Source organism: Macaca nemestrina, chromosome X (genome assembly GCF_043159975.1).
Source record: "Macaca nemestrina isolate mMacNem1 chromosome X, mMacNem.hap1, whole genome shotgun sequence".
NCBI classification, from domain to species: domain Eukaryota; kingdom Metazoa; phylum Chordata; class Mammalia; order Primates; family Cercopithecidae; genus Macaca; species Macaca nemestrina.
Window position 1 is genome coordinate 154773819 of NC_092145.1, and position 22672 is coordinate 154796490.

Consider the following 22672-nt stretch of genomic DNA (forward strand, 5'->3'; position numbering starts at 1 on the left):
ATTTGTGTCCAAAGTCTACACTCTTTTCATTTGATGATGTTCCCTTTGTGACCTGATAAATATCCACATCATGATGCCAGATTGACTTGGATGCATACTTCCATTTTCCTCCTACTGGAAAACTTTCAGAGCTCCATGCATGTCTCCTTAGGAAAATGTGACAGTTTCCTTAAACATTTGAGAAACAGTGTTTTGGAAGTACCCATGTATTGATAACCAGTCTGGTAAACAATAGCAAAACTGGGAGGTGTCGTTACCATAATCTGCATAACCTGTATAACTCTTGAACATCTGTTTGTTCATTCAACACAGATTTGTTTAATGTTTTCTAAATGTCAGGCATTGTTCATGGTGATAGGATGTACAGCAGGAATTAAGACAAGTGGTGGCTGCTAGGCGTGGTGACTCATGTCCGTAATCCCAATACTTTGAAAGGTTGAGGGGGAGGATCCCTTGAGGCCAGCCTGGACAACATAGGGAGACCCGACGTCTACAAAAAAATCCAATGAATTAGCCGGACATAGTGGTGCATACCTGTAGTCCCAGCTACTCGGGAGGGTGAGGCAGGAGGATGGGTTGAGCCCAGGAGTTGGAGGCTGCAGTGAACTATGATAGCACTACTGCATTGTATCTTGGGCAATATAGCAAGACACCATCTCTGGAAAAAAAAAAAAAAAACAAATAAAGACAGGTGATGTTCTTGCTCTTGCCTACTATGTGGAGATGGCACTATACACATTCCTATACAAATGAATAGGAATTTCTTAGAGAGATGTTGTGGATTTCATGGAAGAGCCAGCCAGTGTTCTAGGTGGTCATTGTATGGCTTCATTATTCTTGTCTGCTTTCTTCCTCTTTTAGGCCGCCTTGGAGTTTTCATGAGAAATTGTCCCTGGAGGTGTTAGATGGTCACAGCTTCCTTGGAGCATTGCAGTTGCTGGAATCCAGTTTCAGGATTAAGGGAGGGCTGCCCCCTTGCAATGGGCTGCCAAGAAAACCGCTGTGCTTGTTCTTAACCTCAGGCTCTGTCTGTGATCAGTCTGAGAGTCTCTCCCAGGTCTTCTGCTCCCTGGAAAGCCCATCTCTCTGCAGGCTCGCCTCTGGGCTTTGTCTCCTTGGAGCCACATCACTGGGACAGCTGCGGATGTGGATGCAGATTTGAACCATGTCGCGGCCCCAGGGACTGTTATGGCTTCCTCTGTTGTTCACCCCAGTCTGCGTCATGTTAAACTCCAATGTCCTCCTGTGGATAACTGCTCTTGCCATCAAATTCACCCTCATTGACAGCCAAGCACAGTATCCAGTTGTCAACACAAATTATGGCAAAATCCGGGGCCTAAAAACACCGTTACCCAGTGAGATCTTGGGTCCAGTGGAACAGTACTTAGGGGTCCCCTATGCCTCACCCCCCACTGGAGAGAGGCGGTTTCAGCCCCCAGAACCCCCATCCTCCTGGACTGGCATCCGAAATACTACTCAGTTTGCTGCTGTGTGCCCTCAGCACCTGGATGAGAGATCCTTATTGCATGACATGCTGCCCATCTGGTTTACTGCCAATTTGGATACTTTGATGACCTATGTTCAAGATCAAAATGAAGACTGCCTTTACTTAAACATCTACGTGCCCACGGAAGATGGTGAGTACCTCACTGGAACAGAAAACAATACCTCTTGGGCAGTGTGTAGAGACATTTGCCAGGAGGGTTTTATAGTGTCTCGTGCATGATCTTTTCTATAACCTGTTTATTTTAATTTATTTTTCATATTACAAATGCAGTTCTTGCAACAACTTATCACGTGTTCCACTTGTATATATTGGGCCATCTACTGGCTAGAGAAAACTATAAAAAATGACTTTAATTATTTTCATATATCGCCTTCTTAACTTTTTATAATGCTTATTTGCAGATGAAAATAAATATGAGCATATAATGTTGCATGTTATACCCGAATCATCTGTAAAGGAATGAGTCTATAGAAAAATAATAGAATTAAGTACACTATTATGTTCCAGTTTGCAAACTGAAAGAGAAAATGGTTCTTTCTGCCTTAATGACTTAAGATATTAGCAACTTTTTTGAGTTTTCAAAGAAAAACTTGATAATGGTTAATATACAAGCAGGGGATAGTTCATACAATGGTTGGATTTCATTGTTTAGAATCCGTTTCCTTAACGTAAATTTGGATGTTCTTTTCTTCCAATATTCGCTGCAATCAAATGGCAAAATGTAGTCAGATGATTCTAGCTACATTAGAGATGAACACGTTTGTATTTTTAAAAATTTCCTTTTTTTAGTAAAAAAACAATGAAAGTCTGTAGACACAATAATATTTAATATGTTAACCTAATGTTAGTAAAACATGAATAGTTTTATGTCTATAGATTTCAAATTCAGATTTCCTAGGAAGAATAACCAGACTAAAGTATGCCACAGTACTATCACATTTCCCAGTTAGCATTTCCATATGCCATATGAGGAGAAAAACAACAGAGAATAAAATATACCTGGAAAGAAAGGAAGAAAGGAAGTTAATTTGTGGGAATGACAGATGTATCTAATGTAGAAACTAGAGTGTGTCCTTTGTATAAAGTTCTTCGTGGAGAGTGTGATAAATTTCTTTTATGGAGAAAATTCTTTTTCCTTTTTTTTTTTTTTTTAACTTCAATCCCTGGAAAACATTTTTCAGTAAGATTTGGCTGAAAATACTAAATAAACAACGACATTAATCTAATGATCTCCAAAATTGTATTGCATCTATCAGGTTTCTCTTTCTCCATATAAATGCCAGATAGTCTAAGAGTGTCATGAAAAACCAGACCAGGGTTGTGTGTCACTGAGATTACAAATTGTCATTGAGATTACAAAGAACAGCCCAGAGCAAGAAATTAAAGGACTGTGCTTCATTATATTAGTGGTTTCTGGCATATTGCCCTTGTCGTTATGGTGACAGACCTCACAATTATCTCATAAAGTCCAGGTCTGAATGTGATTCAGGGAGTTAAACTGACATTTGGACGCTGTACTTCCATGGGGTGCTCTGAGCTGTCTCCGTACCTAACAGTCCCTCTTTGTGTGTGTGTGAGATGAATAAGAGCTCTCAAAAGCAATTAGGGTTCTCATTTGAGCAGCCACCTGGGTTGATATCTTTCTCATAACGAACTATTCAAACAAAAACCAAAAAGAAAGGAAGAAAAAAACGGGGAGAAAAAAACCCGAAAACAGGACAAAGGGTTAAAATTGCTTTCATAATACCTTGGATGTGCTAGAGTCTGGTGATTTTATAGACCTAGCCTTGGCAACAATGAATGCACTTCAAATAGAAGGCCGCCTCATATAGGAGTTGGACAGATTGAGGCCACCCATGGGAAACAATCAATAGCCTCCCTGACTGCAGAGCCCCGTATGTACAATTGTGTGGCTGGAGACCACAAACAGTGTGGCCGTTTCATTGTGATTCAGTATTGAATTAAAATTCGAGGAATGTAAATATGTGAAAAATGCTATTCAGTGAAAAAGTAATCCAAACCTGATAATAAACCCAGTTCTACTTGTTTCGTTCTTTAGGCGTTTTGAAGCATTATGCCCATATGATCTTGACAAGGGAATCAGAAATCTAATAGTGACTGAAACAGTAGAAGCGATCTCCCCACTATGTGCAAACCTTAGAATTTTGCTGGTGAGAGTTCAAAGCTACAGCCCTGCATGTTTATACAGTCCACAAATCACAGCCTTTGGGTTAGGAGTTTTTGTTTTTGGTTGCTTGCTTGTTTTCTTAACTCTATCAACCAAGAAGCAGTGCAGGCAGGGCATGGTGGCTCACGCCTGTAATCCCAGCACTTTTGGGAGGCCGAGGCGGGCAGATCATGAGGTCAGGAGATCGAGACCATCCTGGCTAACATGGCGAAACCCCATCTCTACTAAAAATACAAAAATTAGCTGGGCATGGTAGCGCGTGTCTGTAATCCCAGCTAGTCGGGAGGCTGAGGCAGGAGAATCGCTTGAACCCAGGAGGCAGAAGTTGCAGTCAGCCAAGATGGCACCATTGCACTCCAGCCTGGCAACATAGCAAGACTCCGTCTCAAAAAAAAAAAAAAAAAAAAGTACCAATGCAGAGCTTTAGATATTTAATTATTGGTTATTCACTAAATGAATGAACTCCGCATCCACAACAGCATATTGAAATGTTGACATCATGCTGATTCTCTCCAAAGGCCTTCCCTTAGGCAGTATCTTAATTCAGATCAATGCTTTTATTTAGCAGGATAGACAGCAATATTATTATTTGGAATTTAAAATTCCACTCTGACCAGTCTGATCAAGCCAGAAAGACAAATCTAAACAACAACAACAACAACAACAAATCTACTTTTTTTTGGTTTAGCTTTGTCTTTCTGCCTTGATCAGAATGGCTCAAATTTCTACGTTTCCACTTTCATAAAACGTGTAGGTATATTAAAAATAAAAAAATAGACTTTATTTTAGGTACATACTTAACCCTTGCATTTAAGAAATAACTTGCATGAGGAAAAGTGTTGGAAATTTCTTCATTGTACAATAGTTTATGAAACATATATATTTTTTTCTTTAGAAAGCAATACTTTTTATAATTAATAAATCAGGTCTTGCTGAAGGTGAGTCTTTTCGTTTAAACTGGCATCATGATCTACTAAACTTAGGCTTGGGTCTTTATAACTATTTCCTATCTTACAAATTTCTTTATTTAAATGTTCATAGGTTATTACTTTCTCTTTGTTGTTAGATGACAGGCTAATTAACTTGAATTGCATATTTAATCTTTTGATAGGTGCTAAAATAAGGTCAGAATCAGTCAAGCCAGTTGGAAGCGCTAGTAGGACACATGGGCCATTGTTGACAAGGAGCAGTTGGAGACCGAATGACCGAATCTGCATGGTGTGTGTGTGTGTGTGTGTGTGTGTGTGTGTGACAGAGAGAGAGAGAGAGCGAGCAGAGAGAGAGTGACTGAGTGACTACTTTGAGGAAGCAATGCAGAATATGGCTTGGTAGCTTGATTAAACACAAATTGTGAAAGTCCAGCTGAGAAGTTCCAGTCTCACATACTAAGTCCACATCAGTTCATACATGAGGGGATGGCACTACGATTCGTGATTCCTCTTGGTCACGAAGGAGACTGAACACAGAAAGATGAGCTATGGAAACATTTCAGGTTTTTAATGAGAACCCATGGTATTATTTAGAAGTGAGGCTAAAAAGTAAGGGAAAAATAAAAGACACATTTTGAAGGAGTTGCTTAGACAAACTGTCGTATTAAATGTAAAGCCTGGAGGAGAAAGAGCCACAAGTGAGTCCAGGTTGCCTTGGGGAATGGACAGAGCCAAGGAAGCACTTCCTGAGTGACCTATACCTGTACTTTCTCTCTCAATCCTTGGACATACATCTTAAGGTCTTATTCTTTTTTTTTGAGACAGAGTCTCATTCTGTCGCCCAGGCTGGAGTGCAGTGGCGTGATCTCGGCTCACTGCAAGCTCCACCTCCCGGGTTCATGCCATTCTCCTGCCTCAGCCTCCGAGTAGCTGGGACTATAGGCGCCCGCCACCACGCCTGGATAATTTTTTGTATTTTTAGTAGAGATGGGGTTTCACCATGTTAGCCAGGATGGTCTCGATCTCCTGACCTCGTGATCCGCCCGCCTCGGCCTCCCAAAGAGTTGGGATTACAGGCGTGAGCCATGGTGCCCAGCCAGGTCTTATTCTTGAAAGATTTCAGGGGCGAGAAGCCCTTCCATTCTCCATCATGGGACTAAAAACACTGGGAAATATAAAGAAAAATGTAAATGAAAGTCATTATTGCCCAGGCGCGGTGGCTCATACCTCTAATCTCTAGGAGGCCGAGGCGGGTGGATCACTTGAGGTCAGGAGTTTCTGACCAGCCTGGCGAATATGGTGAAACCCCGTCTTTACTAAAAATACACAAAATTAGCTGGGTGTGGTGGTACATGCCTGTAATCCCCGCTACTCGGGAGGCTGAGGCAGGAGAATCACTTGAATTGGAGAGGTGGAAGGAGGATGCAGTGAGCCGAGATCGCACCACTGCACTCCAGCCTGGGCAAGAGAGTGAGAATCCCTCTCAAAACAAAACAAAACAAAACAAAACAAAACAAAACACCAGGCATTATCATTGTATTTTCATTGTAGCATAATAGCAAATGCCATTATGATTTCTAGAAAAGTGAAATTCTGTTTTTTTTTTTTTTTTGCTAGCAATACAATTGAAAAAGTAAGATATTAAAAAACAACAGATGATTGAATGCAAGGTGTCTCTCATCTTTTTCCCCCAAGATGACACCTGATACTTTGAATACTATGACTTAAGTAAGCTTGCCACGATTACTGATTGAGGACCTATTTGGTGAAAGCCGGGAGCTTTGTGATGAAATATAGACAGACACGACATGGACAATGACCTGTAGGAGTTTGCACAGTTAATAAACCTGCAGGTAGATAATAAGCCAGAGCATCCTCGTTAGGGAACAAAGAAAGCTCTGTGACAGCTCAGGGACAAGCTATTTTTTGAGAAAAACTTGATGGAAGCTATAAGTGGTTGAGCTGTGCCATGAAGAATATATGGGCGATGGAAGGGATTCATCTACTAAAGCATCTGACGAATGGAACATTGGAACACTCACATCTATGTTAAGCAGCTTGGTGTCAGTTGTTGCTGTTGTTACTACTTGGGCGTTAAGTGTGGCATGGTAACAGAATCTCTGCTTTACCATGTTTCTGGCAGTGCCATATCATAAAAGTTCTTTTTTTTTTCCTTTTAGAAATAGGGTCTCGCTCTGTCATCCAGGCTGAAGTACAGTGGTGCACTCATAGCTCACTGCAGCCTCAACCTCCTGGGCTCAAGGGATACTTCCATCTCAGCTTCCTGAGTAGCTGGTGCACTCCGCCATACCTTTTTAGTTTCTGTAGAGATGGGGTGTCACTATGTTGCTCCAGCTGGTCTTAGACTCAAGTGATCCTCCCACCTCGGCCTCCCAAAATGCTGGGATTACCAGCATAAGCCATTGCACTGGGCCCATAAACTTTTTAATGTTATTCACAGCTGCTGACCCTAACACTTTCTGGGGTAGACAAGCTACCTAAGTTGAAAGGGTGGCAGGAGAACCACAGGGAAAGAAGCTGGAAAGTCAACCGACTTTGCTAGTGCTTTTAAAAAACAAATGCATTCACTTCTCTTATAGATAGCACTGGATCTAATTCAAGATATAATTTATAGCTTGGTTTTCATCCTTCAATAGCTCCCATCCTTTCTGAGGGTTTTACAAACTTTTCTGGCATTCTACATTAGTCAAGAGATGTTTGTGTTCAAATGGTAGAAGGCAACCTAGCCTTAATCTGGTTTTGAGGGAAAAAATGGAAATTTATTAGAAGGGCTATGGGGTATCCAAACTTACTGTAAAAGTTGAGAAATCGGATTGGGAGAATGGCGGGGATGCAGCTAGACTTTAGAGGCACCTGGAAGCAGTGAATCCAAGGACATCACCAATCTTCATGTCTGGTTCTTTGCTTATTTCTGGAAGTAGGCTTGCTTTAAATGGCAGTAAGAGGGTTCTCTGCAGTTTTTGTTAGTTGCATTTTGTTTTTCTCAGTTCCACCAGTGAGGGACAAAGTTCCGTAATTCCATACTGAAAATCCCAGGGCAGGGTTTTGATTGGCCCACTTGACTCAGGAGTAAGAAGAGATAAAACTGGGCTGTACTTGGGTATACCAGTTGGCAGGGGGCGAAGGATAGTTCTCACCACAAGGTGTCTGGAACGAGCAAGCACTACTTCACTGTCCAAAATATTTTTGAGCATCGATTATATGCCAGACATGCCTTAGAGGCTGAGATTGCAAGAGACACAAGCATTCCTAATTTTGAGAGATAGGTACTTGTAGGCAGAAAAGTCATGGTCCCTGAGATACGTGCAAGCACCGCCTCGCCCCCCCAACCAACTCGCTCATTCCTGGAACCTGGGAATAGGTTACTAGGCATGGCACCTGACTTCTTCGGTACTCTGCCTTAAATAATGACTTAACATGGCAAAGGGGAATTAAGGTTGCCGATTGAATTATGTTTGCTAATCAGCAGACCTTCCAATAGGGAGAATCTATCCTGGATTCTCATATACATTAACAGAGACCCTCCACTGTGGATGCAGAACACTCAAGAGGAGATCAGAGTTGGTGTAAAGCAATGTGAGAAAGAGATACCCGGACATTGCTGGCTTTGAATATGAAAGAGCCAGGAGAAAGGAATACAGGCAGCAGCCTCTAGAAGCCGGAAGAGATGGGGAAACAGATTCTTCCTTAGAGCTTCCAGAAAGGAGCCGGACAGCCCTGCTGACACCTTGATTCTAGCCCCATGGAAGAAACTCTGACCTTAGAACTGTAAAAGAATAAATGTGTGCTGTTCCAAGCTTACTAAGTTTGTGGAGATTTGTCCTAGTGGTAATAGAAAACTAAGGAAGAGTTTTATCACCCTGTAATATTATTTGAAATTCATAGTGAAGTATTTCTCTGAAAACAAAAGTTCAGAGTTGCTGAAGTTGTTTGGTTTCGGGCCTTCTGGACCCCTTTCCATTCTGCGATTATACTTCCAAGAATTTCTAGTTGAAAACACCCGTGGGCACTTAGAGCTTTCTACCATGCTCAAGCATGCCAAGGAGATCATATCAATTCTTATTTTAGGGCAGACATTTTTTCAGATTTTTAAAACTTTATTTTTTTAAAGTTTGAGAGATAGGTACCCCGTCTCTGACTGGGGTCTTGCACTATGGCCCAGGCTGTAGTGCAGTGGCACAGTCATAGCTCATAGTTTGCAGCCTCAAACTCCTGGGCGCAAGTGATCCCCCAACCTCAGCCTCCTGAGTGTCTGGGACTATATAAGCTGAGACTCCTATATTGAGGTTCAGAGAAGAAGCATGTCCAGGTGTCTGCAAATTAGGAAATGGTGGCAGATTTTTTTTTTTTTTTTTTGAGACTGAGTCTTACTCTGTCGCCCAGGCTGGAGTGCAGTGGCGCCATATCAGCTCACTGCAAGCTCCGCCTCCCGGGTTCACACCATTCTCCTGCCTCAGCCTCTCAAGTAGCTGGGACTACAGGGGCCCAAATGGTGGCAGAGTTTTGAAAAAATAAACAATGAAAAAAATCCCCTATTAGATTTACATCTCAATTTTCTGCCACCATGACTGGCTAATTTTTACATTTTTAAAGAGTTGAGCCTTCCTGTGTTGCCCAGACTGGTCCAGAACCCTAGCCTCAAGTGAGCCTTTCATCTCAAACTCCAGAGTTCTGGGATTACAGGTGGGAGCCACTATGTCCAGTGGCATTTTGCAGATTTGGCATTTTGCATCATGTTAATACAGCCTCATGGCAAATTGTCCTAAATGGCATATTCAAAAGATAATACTGTTTTGACACGGAAAGGTATCAAAGGGTCATTTAAAATTTTTTCAGGCAGCTATAACATTTCCAGAGTAGATGGCTTTGAATGGCGTATAACAAAATACCCAAATTGTTCTTTCCTCATCTGTCTCCATAGAGTTTCACTCAAGATGGCGGCTGCACCTTTACATGTCTTATTTCCTACTTACAAACACTGCTGACAAAATCCTTTGGGTTCTCCACTCCTTCCAGCTACACCTTAAGATGTGGTCTCTTCTGGGCAAAGTGATTCTCTGACCTTTTCAAGGTACACCTTGTTTACTCCTCCAGCCAAAACTTGTTTGCTGGAGTTGGAATGACAGTTTAGCCCCTTGCAGATCAGTCATTATGGGCAAGTGACCTAGCTTGCTTGGGCCACAGTGTCCTTATATCTAAAATAGAGGCGGCTGAGAGATTTAAGGTTTTAATCCATGTAAAGTGCTTAGTAGCCAGCACATACAAGCATCCTGTAATCTGATGTTAGTGCAGCATCATTAATAAAAGAAAAGGGAACCCAAAAATTTCCGTGAAACTGCACGTGCATAGTGGGTCTGGTATGTATATGAATCTAGGCATCATAAATGTTGATTGTCTGTGACATAACTTGTAGTAGTGGAGGGGTAAGCTTAAGAAGTAAGACCAATAGCCCATCATTTCTGGCAGTTTCTAGTGTGGATTTAACAAAAGGGAATTTTGGGAGGTATAACATTTTTAAAAAGAGCTGACTATTACCATTCTGCTTTATTCCTAACTTTAGTCCTTTTGAGCCTGTGTTGTTGAATGGATTTTGAGCATATGTGAATTAGAGAAATTAATCGCCAGGAAAGGATTAGAATTAACTTTTTTGGAAAAGTCCCTTAAACCATCAAAAGGCAGTAACACCATTCTTTGTGTGTGAGATTAAAGAGAAATTAATTTCCTTTCTCTTGTTGTCTAGACACACAAAGTCCAATTGTATGCATATAGTCACAAAATATAGGTGAAAAATGAAAACTTTGTTAACACAATGAGACAGATGTTTTAACCAATCAACATCAACATGCAACTAGGTGAAAATAATTAAATTACTCCAGTTTTCATGTGTCAGTTGGATGTTTGACATTGTGTAGACATAGCTTATAAGTAAAGATAATTATGAAAGATTATTAAATAAAGATCTCCTTGACACGGACTAATTGAAAAGTGTTTAGTATTTTTTTGTAAGCACAGTTAAACTGGAGTGGATTTCCGATAGCATGTCTCTCCCCACCAGCTCAAAAAGCTTTCAGCTATTTGAATACTGAATAATAATCTTACTGAGGGTTTAGAAATTACATGTGTTTGGAATAATGCTATTTAGTAGGATGAATTATGCTTGCTGGAATAATTAAGAACTATCTTTTCCTAACAAATAACATTTTCCCTTATGTACATAATCTTCCAATACATGAATTTTAATTCAATTCCATTTGCAATTTAGATTATTGTCATAATTTGAACAAATACAGATTACCTAGAATTTATTAAAAATCAAATTTTCACATAGTGCATATCATAAGAATTTTTTTTGGAAATTGTTAGAGATAGAAACTTTAGGTACAACTAGTCCACTGGAATATTTGGCCATTTAAAACAATTAGCTCATTATTTATTTGTGGAGTCTTCCTTCCTAAGATGTTGTAGTCTTATTTGTTGTCAGTTAATATTGCTGGTTTGAACACTGTTATTTATTTTCCATACTATTTTAGCGAAGCTATTTTTATTATTTATTGTTTTTTTTTAATTTTATTTTTTATGTTTGAGACAGTCTCACTTTGTCACTCAGGATGGAGTACAGTGGCGTAATCTCTGCTCACTGCAGCCTCCACCACTCAGGTTCAAATGGTTCTCCTGCCTCAGCCTCCCGAGTACCTGGGACTATAGGTGCCCACCACCACACCCAGCTAATTTTTTGTATTTTTAGTAGAGATGGGGTTTCACCATGTTGGCCAGGCTGGTCTTGAACTCCTGACTTCAGGTGATCCTCCTGCCTTGGCCTCCCAAAGTGCTGGGATTACAGGTGTGAGCCACCGCTCCTGGCCTAGCCAAGCCATTTAACCTTTTAAATATTTATTGTCCTCAACTATTAAAAATAAGAGTAATATGATTATACATCCTATGAATTTTTTTTTTTAGAATTATTGTGATTTGGGAGTAAACAACTATATAAGAAATAATTATAAAATGATAATATTAGTGCATATTAGGACTTTGATGTCATGTTAATTTAATATTAATCCCATGACTTTATCTTTCATTGGAAGATTCTTTGCCTGGGTGGGGTACTGGAAGCCCTTGTTGAGAGTAGATCTGATCTTGTTAGGCTGTTTGTTGCTTCTCCTAAACCAGGCTGTTTTCATAATGAGTTAGTTTAACATTCTGTCTTTATGTTTAAGCACCCCTTTCCTTGGTGCAGTCACAGCCAAACTGCAAAGAGAAATCGAGAAGTTATGAGCTCCAGATTTGAGAGCCACAGAGAGTTTGTGAGATCAAAAACATCTGCTCTCAGTAAATAAACCAGATCTACCTAAATCACACAGTCAACTTAAAGGCAAGGGAACTGGAGGGAAAAATTCCAAAAGAGTGATCTCTTCATGCAATAGCTACCGGTAAAATAAAGCAAAGATGAGACAGTGTAGTCTCCACCTTATTATTTCAATCTAATATTCTATATTGAGGTTCAGAGAAGCAGGTCTAGATTTCCACAAATTAGAAAGTGGTGGCTTGCTCTTGTAATCCTAGCACTTCGGGAGGTCTAGGTGGGTGAATTGCTTGAGTCCAGGAGTTAAGACCACCCTGGGCAACATGACAAAACCCTGTTCCTACCAGGAAAAAAAAAATTAGCTGGGCATGGTGGCACTGGCCTGTAGTCCCAACTACTTGAGGGGATGAGGCAGGAGGATCGCTCGTGCTTGGGAGATGTAGGCTATGGTGAGCCGAGATCACAGCAGTGCACTCCAGCCTGTGTGACACAGTGAGACCCTGTATCTAAAAAAGAAATAAAAGAGAAACATTTCATTGTTAGGTTTTATGTATCCGATGATGACTTTTGATGGTGAAGGTAGGCATTGGTGTGGTCTGTGGGGTGTGTGTGTGTGTGTGTGTGTGTGTGTTTGCGTCTGTGTGTGAATGCTGTTGAAGGAAAGCCCATAGATGAAATATCCACAATTCAGTTAAGATCAAATACGTCACTGTGAAATGCCAAGTTATAAAACACCTAAACTATATCCTCTTCCCCTCTGAAACCCCAAACATCCCGAAGTCTCCTTCAAGCCAGACATCATCTTGGTCTACTGTGCATGTTGTCTGCACAGTCCTCAAGTTTACCTCAGGGCAAGTGCCCGTTGCCATCAGAAATAAAGAATGCAGCAGGTACTGATTTATCTCAGGCAAAGGAGCTCTTCTGGTGGGTTTCAACAAGATATGAAAATTGTAGGTTCTTGAACACTCCTTTTCTTCTTCCTTAAAATGAATGTCTTTAGCTACATTCTACTCTCTTCTCTGTCTTTTATGACATAATCAGTCATTCACTCAACAAGGGAACATGTAACATTCACCTAACGTCCCATCTGCCTGTCACATACGGACTTTAGCCTCCAGTCAGGCCAAGGACACTATTGATCTCCTAATTCCAATCTAGACTCTTTGGGTATTTTTTCTCTTTTCCATTCCTTATTTTCTTTAGAGCCATTTTAGGTAACTCTTTTAAAAATTATTAGTAAATAAATCATTATTTGCAATCAGCATAGACAAGGCCTTGGGTGAGTCTAAGTGGGTATCCGGAGAGATCTAAATCTGCTGCTGGAAAAGTAAAGTAAGTGGGAAAGCCCCATTGATATGTGACCCAACTAAACCACATTTCGTGAAAAGCACAAAGTCTTCAGCGACTGTTTTAGGATTGTAGGGAAAAGAAAATGGAGGCAAATCTGAGAGTGGATTCTTTCTGTGGGTCCTTGATAGAGAGGTTTTCACCCTGCCTTGAGTGAATATGCAGAGCGTAAACACATGTTTGTGCAGTGAGGACATGCTGTCTATGTTTCCTAAAACTGAGGTTCTTGTTTATTGCTTCTTTAGCTGCACAGAGACATAAAAGATGCAAAATTGGGGAGAAGGGAGAGATAAAACTAAGACAAAACTGGAGGAGGGTGCAACGATGTTGTGATTTAACAGGCAAAGTACTCACTTGGGTATGTTTTACATTGTTACATTGTGACATTGGAGGGTTCATAAGTGGAATTCCATCCAAACTAATTCGAATGCCTGTCTTTTCTTCTTAGCAGACTATACAATAAAGTTAAATCAAAGAACATGAGATCCCATTCACCAAATTCAAATGTACATTTTATCACCTGGTGTTTAAATCATTAATACGAAAACTTTCAGTCTCCCCCAAATTTCTAATCTAGTAAAGTACTTTCATAATTTTATATTGGAATTGTACTAATCCAGATAACTAGTATGAAATCAAGTTATAATACTATTTTGCATGTTTCTAAAATGTTTAAATTTAAAAATAGAGAAGTAAGCCTTAGAGAGAAAACCAGCTTTCCCAAGAATATTAAAATGTTAAGAAATTATTTCATTTTGAGCTAAAATCAGATAATAATGAGAACAGATTTTACCGTCACACATTCTACAAGGATCTTTGCATTTTATACTTTTTTTTGTTTTGCTTCATAGGAGGGGATTTTGGTGTATTGAATATCATAGTGGAAATTTACCTGGACGGAAATGATATAATCAACTTAGACTTGAATCACAGAATGATAACATCTTCCAAGGAGAAGGAGCTTTTGGGGTCATTTAACCAAAACTCTTTCACCATACGGTAGTTCCCTGTTCATTAACCTTTTGGTACTCTAAGCAGAGATGAAGTATCCTCCCCTGAGTTCCTAGAAGTTGAATTTAATCACCATTTTACAAGTCTGCCCTCCCCAGTAGATGGTAAACCCTTTGAAGACCCAGAGCATTTTTGAGATAAAAGAACGAATCACATACTTCAATGCATGGAACAAATGAATGAACCTGTAGTGCCTGGCCACCCAGCTTTTTTTTTCTTTTGAACCTGACCAATAAAGACATTTACAGGTTTTTAATTTCATTATCAGAAAGGGCTGGCAATATTTACCTGAGCACTGTCTACAAACAGAGCTGAAGAAATTTGGAATGTTTCCTTTCTCTCCTAATATACAGCTTTGGAAGTCATAGAAAACATGTTAGTATGTTCCTTCTAGGTGGTCTTTTGCAAGCATCCTCCTCCGTATGAAGCATCTATTCTCATGCATCACATTACATGTTATGAATACACCCAGAGTTTATGTGAGTTTTTTTTTGTCAAATGCATTAAACTCTTGTTTTATATATATTGAGCTGGAAGCCACATGTTTTTATAATATTTTAAAAGTAATACATTTTATAATATGCCTTAGAAATTCAAAAGAAAATAGGATACCTCCACTTCCTATGACAAACTGTCAGCATATAAAGCAAGGCAAAGCCATTTGCTGCTGAAGCTCAGTTTTTCCCACTGGATGCTGAATCCACAACAATTACCAGCCAAGCCGGGATCCTGTTTACTGCATGTTTCCCTGAAATGCCAAGCCCCTGAGGTGTTACAAGGAGGGAAGGCAGCATACATGTGTGATAGAATGACCAAAAAAACTAATTGGTTTATAGTTTTGAGAAAGCAGCTGGTTGCCTGTTTTTAAATGCAGTGGTCTATAATTTGATTGAATGCAGAAGGAATCATTTCCAAGAAATTAATTAAGGTTCATAGGTTGGAAAATAACTGAGCTCATCATTAGGAAAAGCTTATTCTAAGACTTAGGATAAAATGAGCTTCCTCTTGCATTTCATTCACCTTAAGGTTTTGTAGTTACTTATCATCATCAAAAGTATCATCAGAATCATCACCATCATCATCATCTAAAGTTGAGTAGCTATGAGAAGGTATTGTGAGGTCCTAGCTTTAGAGGAATCAATTTCTTTGAGATTTGGTATTGTTATTTTAAGACTGCAGAGCATGGGTTAGAATCTATGTTTTAAAAACTTTGACAGGCCACGTCATAGGTAGTCAAGTTTTCTCTTGGCATGGGTTTTGAGTTGACTTGTGTTATGGTTGAATTGTGTGTCTCAAAAAAGATGTTGATGTCTTAACTCCTGGTGCCTAGGAATTTCACCTTATTTGAAAATAGGGTTTCTGCAAATGTAATCAAGGTAAGATGAGTTTGTACTGTGTTAGGGAAGATCCTAAACCCAATATAATTGGTGTCCTTATAAGAAGAGACACAACGATAAAGACAGAAACAGGGAGAACACCATGTGAGGATGGAAGCAAACATTGAAGTGATTCATCCCTAAGCCGGGGAACACTGTTGGAAACCACAGGGAACTAAGAACAACTCAATCCAAGACAGAAGCATGAAATGGATTCCTTCAGAGACTCTAGAAGGAATCATCTTAATTTTGGACTCTGCCCCAGAACAGTGAGACAATACGTTCTTGCTGTTTCAAGTCACCAAGTTTTTGGTAATTAGTTACAAAGCCCCAGAAATGAATGCAGTCTGGATTAGGTATATTCCGTATACATATGCTGCCTAAGAATGCCAGAAGCCAGAAGAGGTGATGTCTGCATTTCTGGTTCATAAAATCCTGTCTCAGTACCTACTGCGCTGTCCAGGGCAAAGCTCCCCTGACACATTTTTAGCCTTTAGACTATGTCCTATCTTTCCTGCTCACCAGAGAAGTAGGTCTTGGATTCCAGTCTCTCAAGGCTGGCATTTTCCAAGTGAAAGATACTGCCTTTGTGTAAGTCCTTCCTCCTTGAGTGTAGGTGGGACATAGGATTTGCTTCTATCTCATGGAATATGATAGAGATAATGGAACACCACTTCCATGATTATGTTACATAAGCATATAAATTGTGTCTTACTAGTATACCCTTTTTATTGCATTCCTGGTTTCCATGCTTTGATGAAAGAACAGCCATGTTGAACAGGTGCATATGGCAAGAAGCTCAGAGCTGCCTCTGAAACAACAGCCAGCAAGGAACAGAGGCATTCAGTCCAGCAGTCCACAGGGAATTGAATCCTGCCAACAACTACATAAGTTTGGAAGCGAATCTTCCTCAGTCATTCAGCGTTAAATGAGACTCCAGCTCAGACCAACACCTTCCTCAGTGAGAGACTTCAAAGCAGTGGACCCTGCTAAGGTTCTGCCTGGATTCCTGATATGCAAAAACTGTCATAAAATAAATACATCACTTGAAGCTGTTAAGTTTGTGGTGGTTACATAGCAGTCAGTAACTCATGTGGCACAATATGCAAAACAAGGATTTGAGCTGAGCACAGTAGCTCACACCTGTAATCCCAGCTCCTTGGGAGGCTGAGGTGGGAGGATTGCTTGAGGCCAGGAGGTCAAGGCTGCAGTGAGCTATGATAACACCATTGCAATCATAGCTCATGGCAGCTATGAGCCTGGGAGACAGAGCAAGACCTTGTCTCTAAAAAAAAGGCATGGGTTTTAAATTGGCCAGATTGTAACCCAACTTCTACATAGATATTATGTCTCCATTGGAGGGATATATATTTTGAGATTTTACAATCCTTAATTACTTAGGAACAATTAGTTGGCGAGTGAAAGAAATTCAGGTTGAATTCACTTAAGGGAAAAGAAGAGATTTGTGGGTTTCACTTACTAGCAGTGCATTTAGTTTTGAAAATGGTGTCCTCAGGTCTAATCATTGCCCTTAGGAACCTGGCACTTTGGCGCCATGTTTCTTCTTCTTTTGGCTTTCTTAGAGAGGCTGTCCGTGTGTGGTAGTAGGCAGTCAACAGCATTTCCTAGTATGTCATCCTTTTCTCAGAGAAGCACATTGTCTTTGCAACTATGTGTATTGGCCTAATTTTAGTTACACGCCAACCAATGTCTATATCCAGTGGAAGGAGACACTTGGATTGATATGGACTGCTTGGGTTATGTGTACTCTTCAGAATTGGGAAGAGATTGGGTAAGTCCAATAGGCTTAGGGTAGATGCAAGTAAGATTGCTCCCCAGAGGAAAATTGAATGCTAGGTAAGCAAAACTCATTGATGTCCATTGTCATTGCTCATGTTACAAATAGTACCAAACAAGAAAGAATGGCATGGCTGCTTCATGGAAGAGGAGATGAACTTGGGGGCAAAACCTTACCTAGAATATTTCCTTTTTTCATCTGAAAAGAGGAACTTGGACATTCAGAAATGAGAAAACTTGTGTATTAGTTGCTGTTGTTGTTGGTTTGTAAGCAGCTGTAGCTCTTAGTGACATATAGAGATAAAGTGACAGGAACAGATGAGGATATTTCTATTAGGACGTTATCCAGGCAGTTCTGTGTTGGGAGTCACCCTCCTGGGACACTCCTGGGTCTGGAAGCTGTCAGCTGGTGGCATATCAGAGATAGTCTGAGATTTAATGCCAGATGGGAAACGTGACCTCAAATGAATTAGGCTGTTTAGGACTGGGTGTAACATGCTGTTTTTGCCATCTCTTTTAAGAGTTATAACTGAAAGGTTAGGTTTACTGAAGGAAAAGCCAATTTGGGGAGCTGATCTGGTGAACATAAATTTGGCCAAATTTCAGCCTAAGCCTTTAGCAGGGTGAAAGTTTGGGAATAGTTTCATTGTAGAACATTAGGCAAGTGGCTGACAAAAGAGCTTCCAGTTCTTTCACAAGGAATTCTTCAAAAAGCAAAGGAGGTCCTACTCAGTCAGCCTGCTCTTTCTGCTCAGTAGACTTCTTTGTGAGACTGTGCTGTGAGTGAGTTCTCAGGCTGGTGATACAACCTGGTCTTCAATTCTTGTGCAGCTCTGTAAGTCCATGTAGGCACCACTAACATCCTTATGACATTAAGTGTCATTGGATTGTTTGCTAACATTTTCTTCCGTATGGGCCCCAGGCATTAGCAAACACGTAGTTTATTCATTTATTTATTCACTCGGTGAATATTTATTGAACCTATTCTAATTGTCCGGCCACTTTGCTAAATGTCGTTCCATCACTTTACTTGCAGACCATATGGGGGAAAATGCACAACTAACTGGAGTCATCATTTAGTGTAATCAATGCAATGATGCAACAAGTTGGGGAGATGTAAGAACATCTGGGAGGAGCAGGTGTCCCAGACTGAGAGGGTGAAAATGCACTAAGGAGAAATTTGTAGAATCAGTAACTGACCAAATTGCTGGGAGGAGAGTCATTTCAGACAGAGAGAGGAGCACATTCAAGGCTGAAGTCTAGAGCCTGACATTAATATCGATTCTCTTAGCTAAGTGTTGTTAAAGAAACCAAATGACAGTGAATTTGAAGTCCTGCACTCAGCCAACTGTATGAAGTGTATGAAGTGTAGTCACTGCATGGTCAGTTAATTGCAGGGCAGGATCCTTCAGTCATCAGTCGAGCTAGAGAGAATATTGACAGATGTGCTCTTATGAACGCTGAGAAGCTCAACCAGGACAAGTATTTAGCTAAAAGGGGGTCTGACCTCCTTTTAGAGATGGGAAACAAAGGTGGACAGCATAACCCATAGACTAAATCTGTCACACTGCTGTTTTTGCCAAAGGGTTTAATGGAACACAAATAAGCCCTTTTATTTAAGTATTGTCTGTGTCTGCTTTCACACTACAAAGGTGAAGTTGAGTAGTTGCAAAAGAGACCATATGGCCTGTAAAGTCTACAATATGCACTATCTTACCCTTTATTTTAAAAAGTTTTCTGACCCCGATGTAAAGGACTAGCTTCATGAAGTCGCGTGGGGATTTTCTAGTTACCATATAGACATCAATGGAAGAGCACAGAAGTTCCATGTCACACAGCAATTGTTTTCAAACTGGCTATGAATTTTTTCCAAATGCAGATTCCTGGGCTCTATCCAGGCTTCCAGTGACTCAAAATCTGGGTATAGATTCCAACAGTTTGCCTTTTAGTGACCTTAGAGGTGATATTGATGGCAAAAATTTTATATATGTACATATCCATGAAACAGAAAATTAGACATGAAATATTTTTTAATCCACATGTAAACAGATACTCCTTTCTGCCATTAAAAACCAATTAGAAAAAAATGATAAAAGCCTGTTTTCAAAACCATGCTCCATATGGCTTATGCAAGATAAAATTTTCTGAAGTGACCTTCAAGATGAAATAGTTGCAAAGTATATATGTGTTCAGTTAAATTAGGAGGTGCATATGCAACAAGGAATTGTTAGCTGTAGATCTTTAAAATCAAATCAGTGTAAACAAAACACTGTCAGCCCAGTGGCCAAAGAACACAATCAGTCAAAAGATGAATAAATATACACAATTATACACTACTACTACTAGATGATGATGATGGTTATGGTGATGATGAGGATGGTGATGGTGGTAGTGATGATGATGATGGTGGTTATGGTGATGATGGTGATGATGATGGCGATGATGATGGTGATGATGAGGATGGTGAAGGTGATGGTGATTTTGATAATGATGGCGAGGATGGTGAAGGTGATGATGGTGATGGTGATGTTGATCATGATGATGAGGATGGCGAAGGTGATGGTGATGATGACGGTGATGATGATGGTGATGGTTATGATGATGATAGCAATGAAGATAACAATAATTGTGATGATAATCTATGGCGATAATAATGATTGTGGTGATGGTCTGTTTCTATGTCTCAATCTCAGTTGCTCCCCCAGTCTCTTACAAACAGAACCACCTTAGAGACGTCTTAAACTTACCATGTTCGAAACTCAACTGCTGCTTTTGACACAATGAATGCCCTCCTGTCTCCATTTTTACCATCTTAGGAGAACTCACAACCATCCCTCAGCACTCAGTGAGCCAAGTATTCTAGCTGCTTATCCACATGTCTGAATGGCTGCCTTGAGGAACTGACATGACCTTGGGGACCTACAGGGAGCAATGATGCTGGACTGGGGCAAGGATGAATAAAGGAGGGATGAGTCCAAGTTGTTGGGGGAAGACAGGGCAGCCAACTCTATCTGGAGCTCTCAGATGGGTTTAGCAGTTGTGGAGATATTTCCAATGGCATTTTGAAGATGTGGAAGAATGTTATTAGGCAGAGCAGAGATTCTTGACTGAGAGCAATTTTGGATCCACTGTAAGGGACATTTGACAATGTCTAGAGATATTGTTGGTTGTCACAACTGGGGAGGTGCTACTGACATGGAGTGGGAGGTGGCCAGAGATGCTGCTGAACATCGTACAATGCGGAAGAATGACTCACACAGCAGAGAACTATCTAGTCCAAAATGTCAGCGTTCTGATATTGAGAAACTTGGCTCCATATCGTACATGTGTAATTGTTTTTTACTGGCTGATTCTAGATTCAACTGGGCAAGGGGGTGTCAGCAATGTCTGGAGATATTTTGGATTATCCAATCCGGGCAGTGTGTGCTCCTGACATCTAGAAGGCAGAGGATGCTGCTAAACATCCTGCAGTGCACAGGACCGCCCTCACAACAAACATAATCATCCGGCCCCAAAATGCCCACAGTGCTGATGTTGTGAAACCCTGCTCTAAGTCAAAGCATTGTCTTACTTAATTTTTAATTCCTAGTGTATATCAATGGTTCTCAACTTTGGGGAGGGGACAGGTTTGCTTCCAGGGTACATTTGGCAATGTGGAAAGACATTTTTGTTCCTTGTGAGTGTGGAGCGTGTTACTGGGAACTAAAGAATGGAGGCCAGGGATGCCACTAGACATCTTACAATGCATAGGACAGCCTCCACCCCTCAGAATGATCTAATGTGAACAGTACCGAAGTATACAAAACATTAGGTAGACTGTGGAAGCCTATAGAAGAAGAGAATCTGAGAAAATTGTTGTGCTTGGGGAACACTGAAGAATGTGGGGCGATTGAACAAATGCTTGTGCAGACAGCTTGGCACCAAATTGCCACGGAGCACCAATGGGACAGTGAAAAGGGACAGGTCCTACAATGCACAGTTCTTGACCATCCCCAAAGTGCTCCAAAGCTATGTTGGTGTGCATGCATTATCTCGTCGATCCTGTTTGGGAATTATCATGTTGACAGCTGGAGTCCCATGAAGGAACATTTTTAAGCAGCAAAGTGACAAGCTCTGATTTGCCTTTTGAGATTAATGACTCAGAGATTGCCAGTTATTTGTTAACTTGCTTGATTCAGCCTAAGCAGACATCTAGAGGGTGTAATTTGATTTATTCTGCAGAGGGGTGATTGGCCCCTATATTATCTTGGCACACTGCCTGAATTTCTGAACACCAAAGACTTACTTATTTAGCATATGGCCATCTCATTTCCAAGAGCCATCAAAGAAGTGAGAATGGATTAGATATGGAACAAGTTGACCATTGGATTAGTTTATCAGATGATTAGCATGCCATGCTAATTTATCGAGACATGGAACATTTAAAGAAGGGGAGAGTAACATATACAGGGAAGATAGGAGATCTTTCTCCCAGTTTCTTTTTTTTTTTTAATGCATGAGTAGTCTTTTGGTAAATACGGTTTATGTTTGTTTCTGCTTTCTAAGTTAGGCTGCAAAATATTATTTATCGGTGGTATTCTCTGAAATTGATGGGCATGGCAAGACTCTAAAAGAGTATCCATAGGTATATTTAAAAATAAAAGATAATATTTTCATCTTTGCAGAAAAACATCTATTTACTATTGCTTGGAATAGAAAGCAGAATTTTGCTGTAGCCATTAGGAAGTGACAAACACTATGCCATAATTATAGTAAGAAGAAAGCATCAAAAAGAACTGTTTCGGTTCTTTTATACACAGTTGGCACAAAATTGTCCACATATATGAATCCTCGCAAGAATGTACCATAAAAAGAACCTTCCACCACTATTAACAAAATTAATCAGTGGTCATTACCATGGGATTGGGGATACATTTTACATGTTCTTGATTAGATTCTTTAGCCAAAGAATAAGGCCTAATTGATGAAAGTGGGCTGTAATTTTTTGTTTTTAAAATAATGGCCTCTGGCCAAATATGGGCAAAAGAAACAGCAGTTGGTTTGTTACTTTACATTTGTTTCTTGCATCCTGCTTGAAAACAGAGGTGATTTACAGTTTTAATATATTTTTCATGCACAATTAACATCATTGTTGCCAGTTTTATGAGGCAGGAAAGTGGGCCTTCTATGATTTATTGTGAGTGCATGAAACAG

The 22672-nt window shown here is 40.2% G+C and overlaps 1 protein-coding gene across 7 annotated transcripts in view; it reads left to right on the top strand.

The window, feature by feature from the left end:
• The window catches only part of LOC105478085 (neuroligin 4 X-linked), a 348124-nt gene that overhangs the window by 80554 nt on the left and 244898 nt on the right, over window positions 1–22672 (top strand). For all 7 annotated transcript variants that reach the window (XM_071089256.1, XM_011735049.3, XM_011735050.3 and 4 more), the window contains one exon: window positions 862–1637. In XM_071089256.1, coding sequence (XP_070945357.1) covers window positions 1166–1637 — 472 coding nt within the window. In that variant the 5' untranslated portion in view covers window positions 862–1165. The remainder of the gene's footprint in view (window positions 1–861; window positions 1638–22672) is intronic.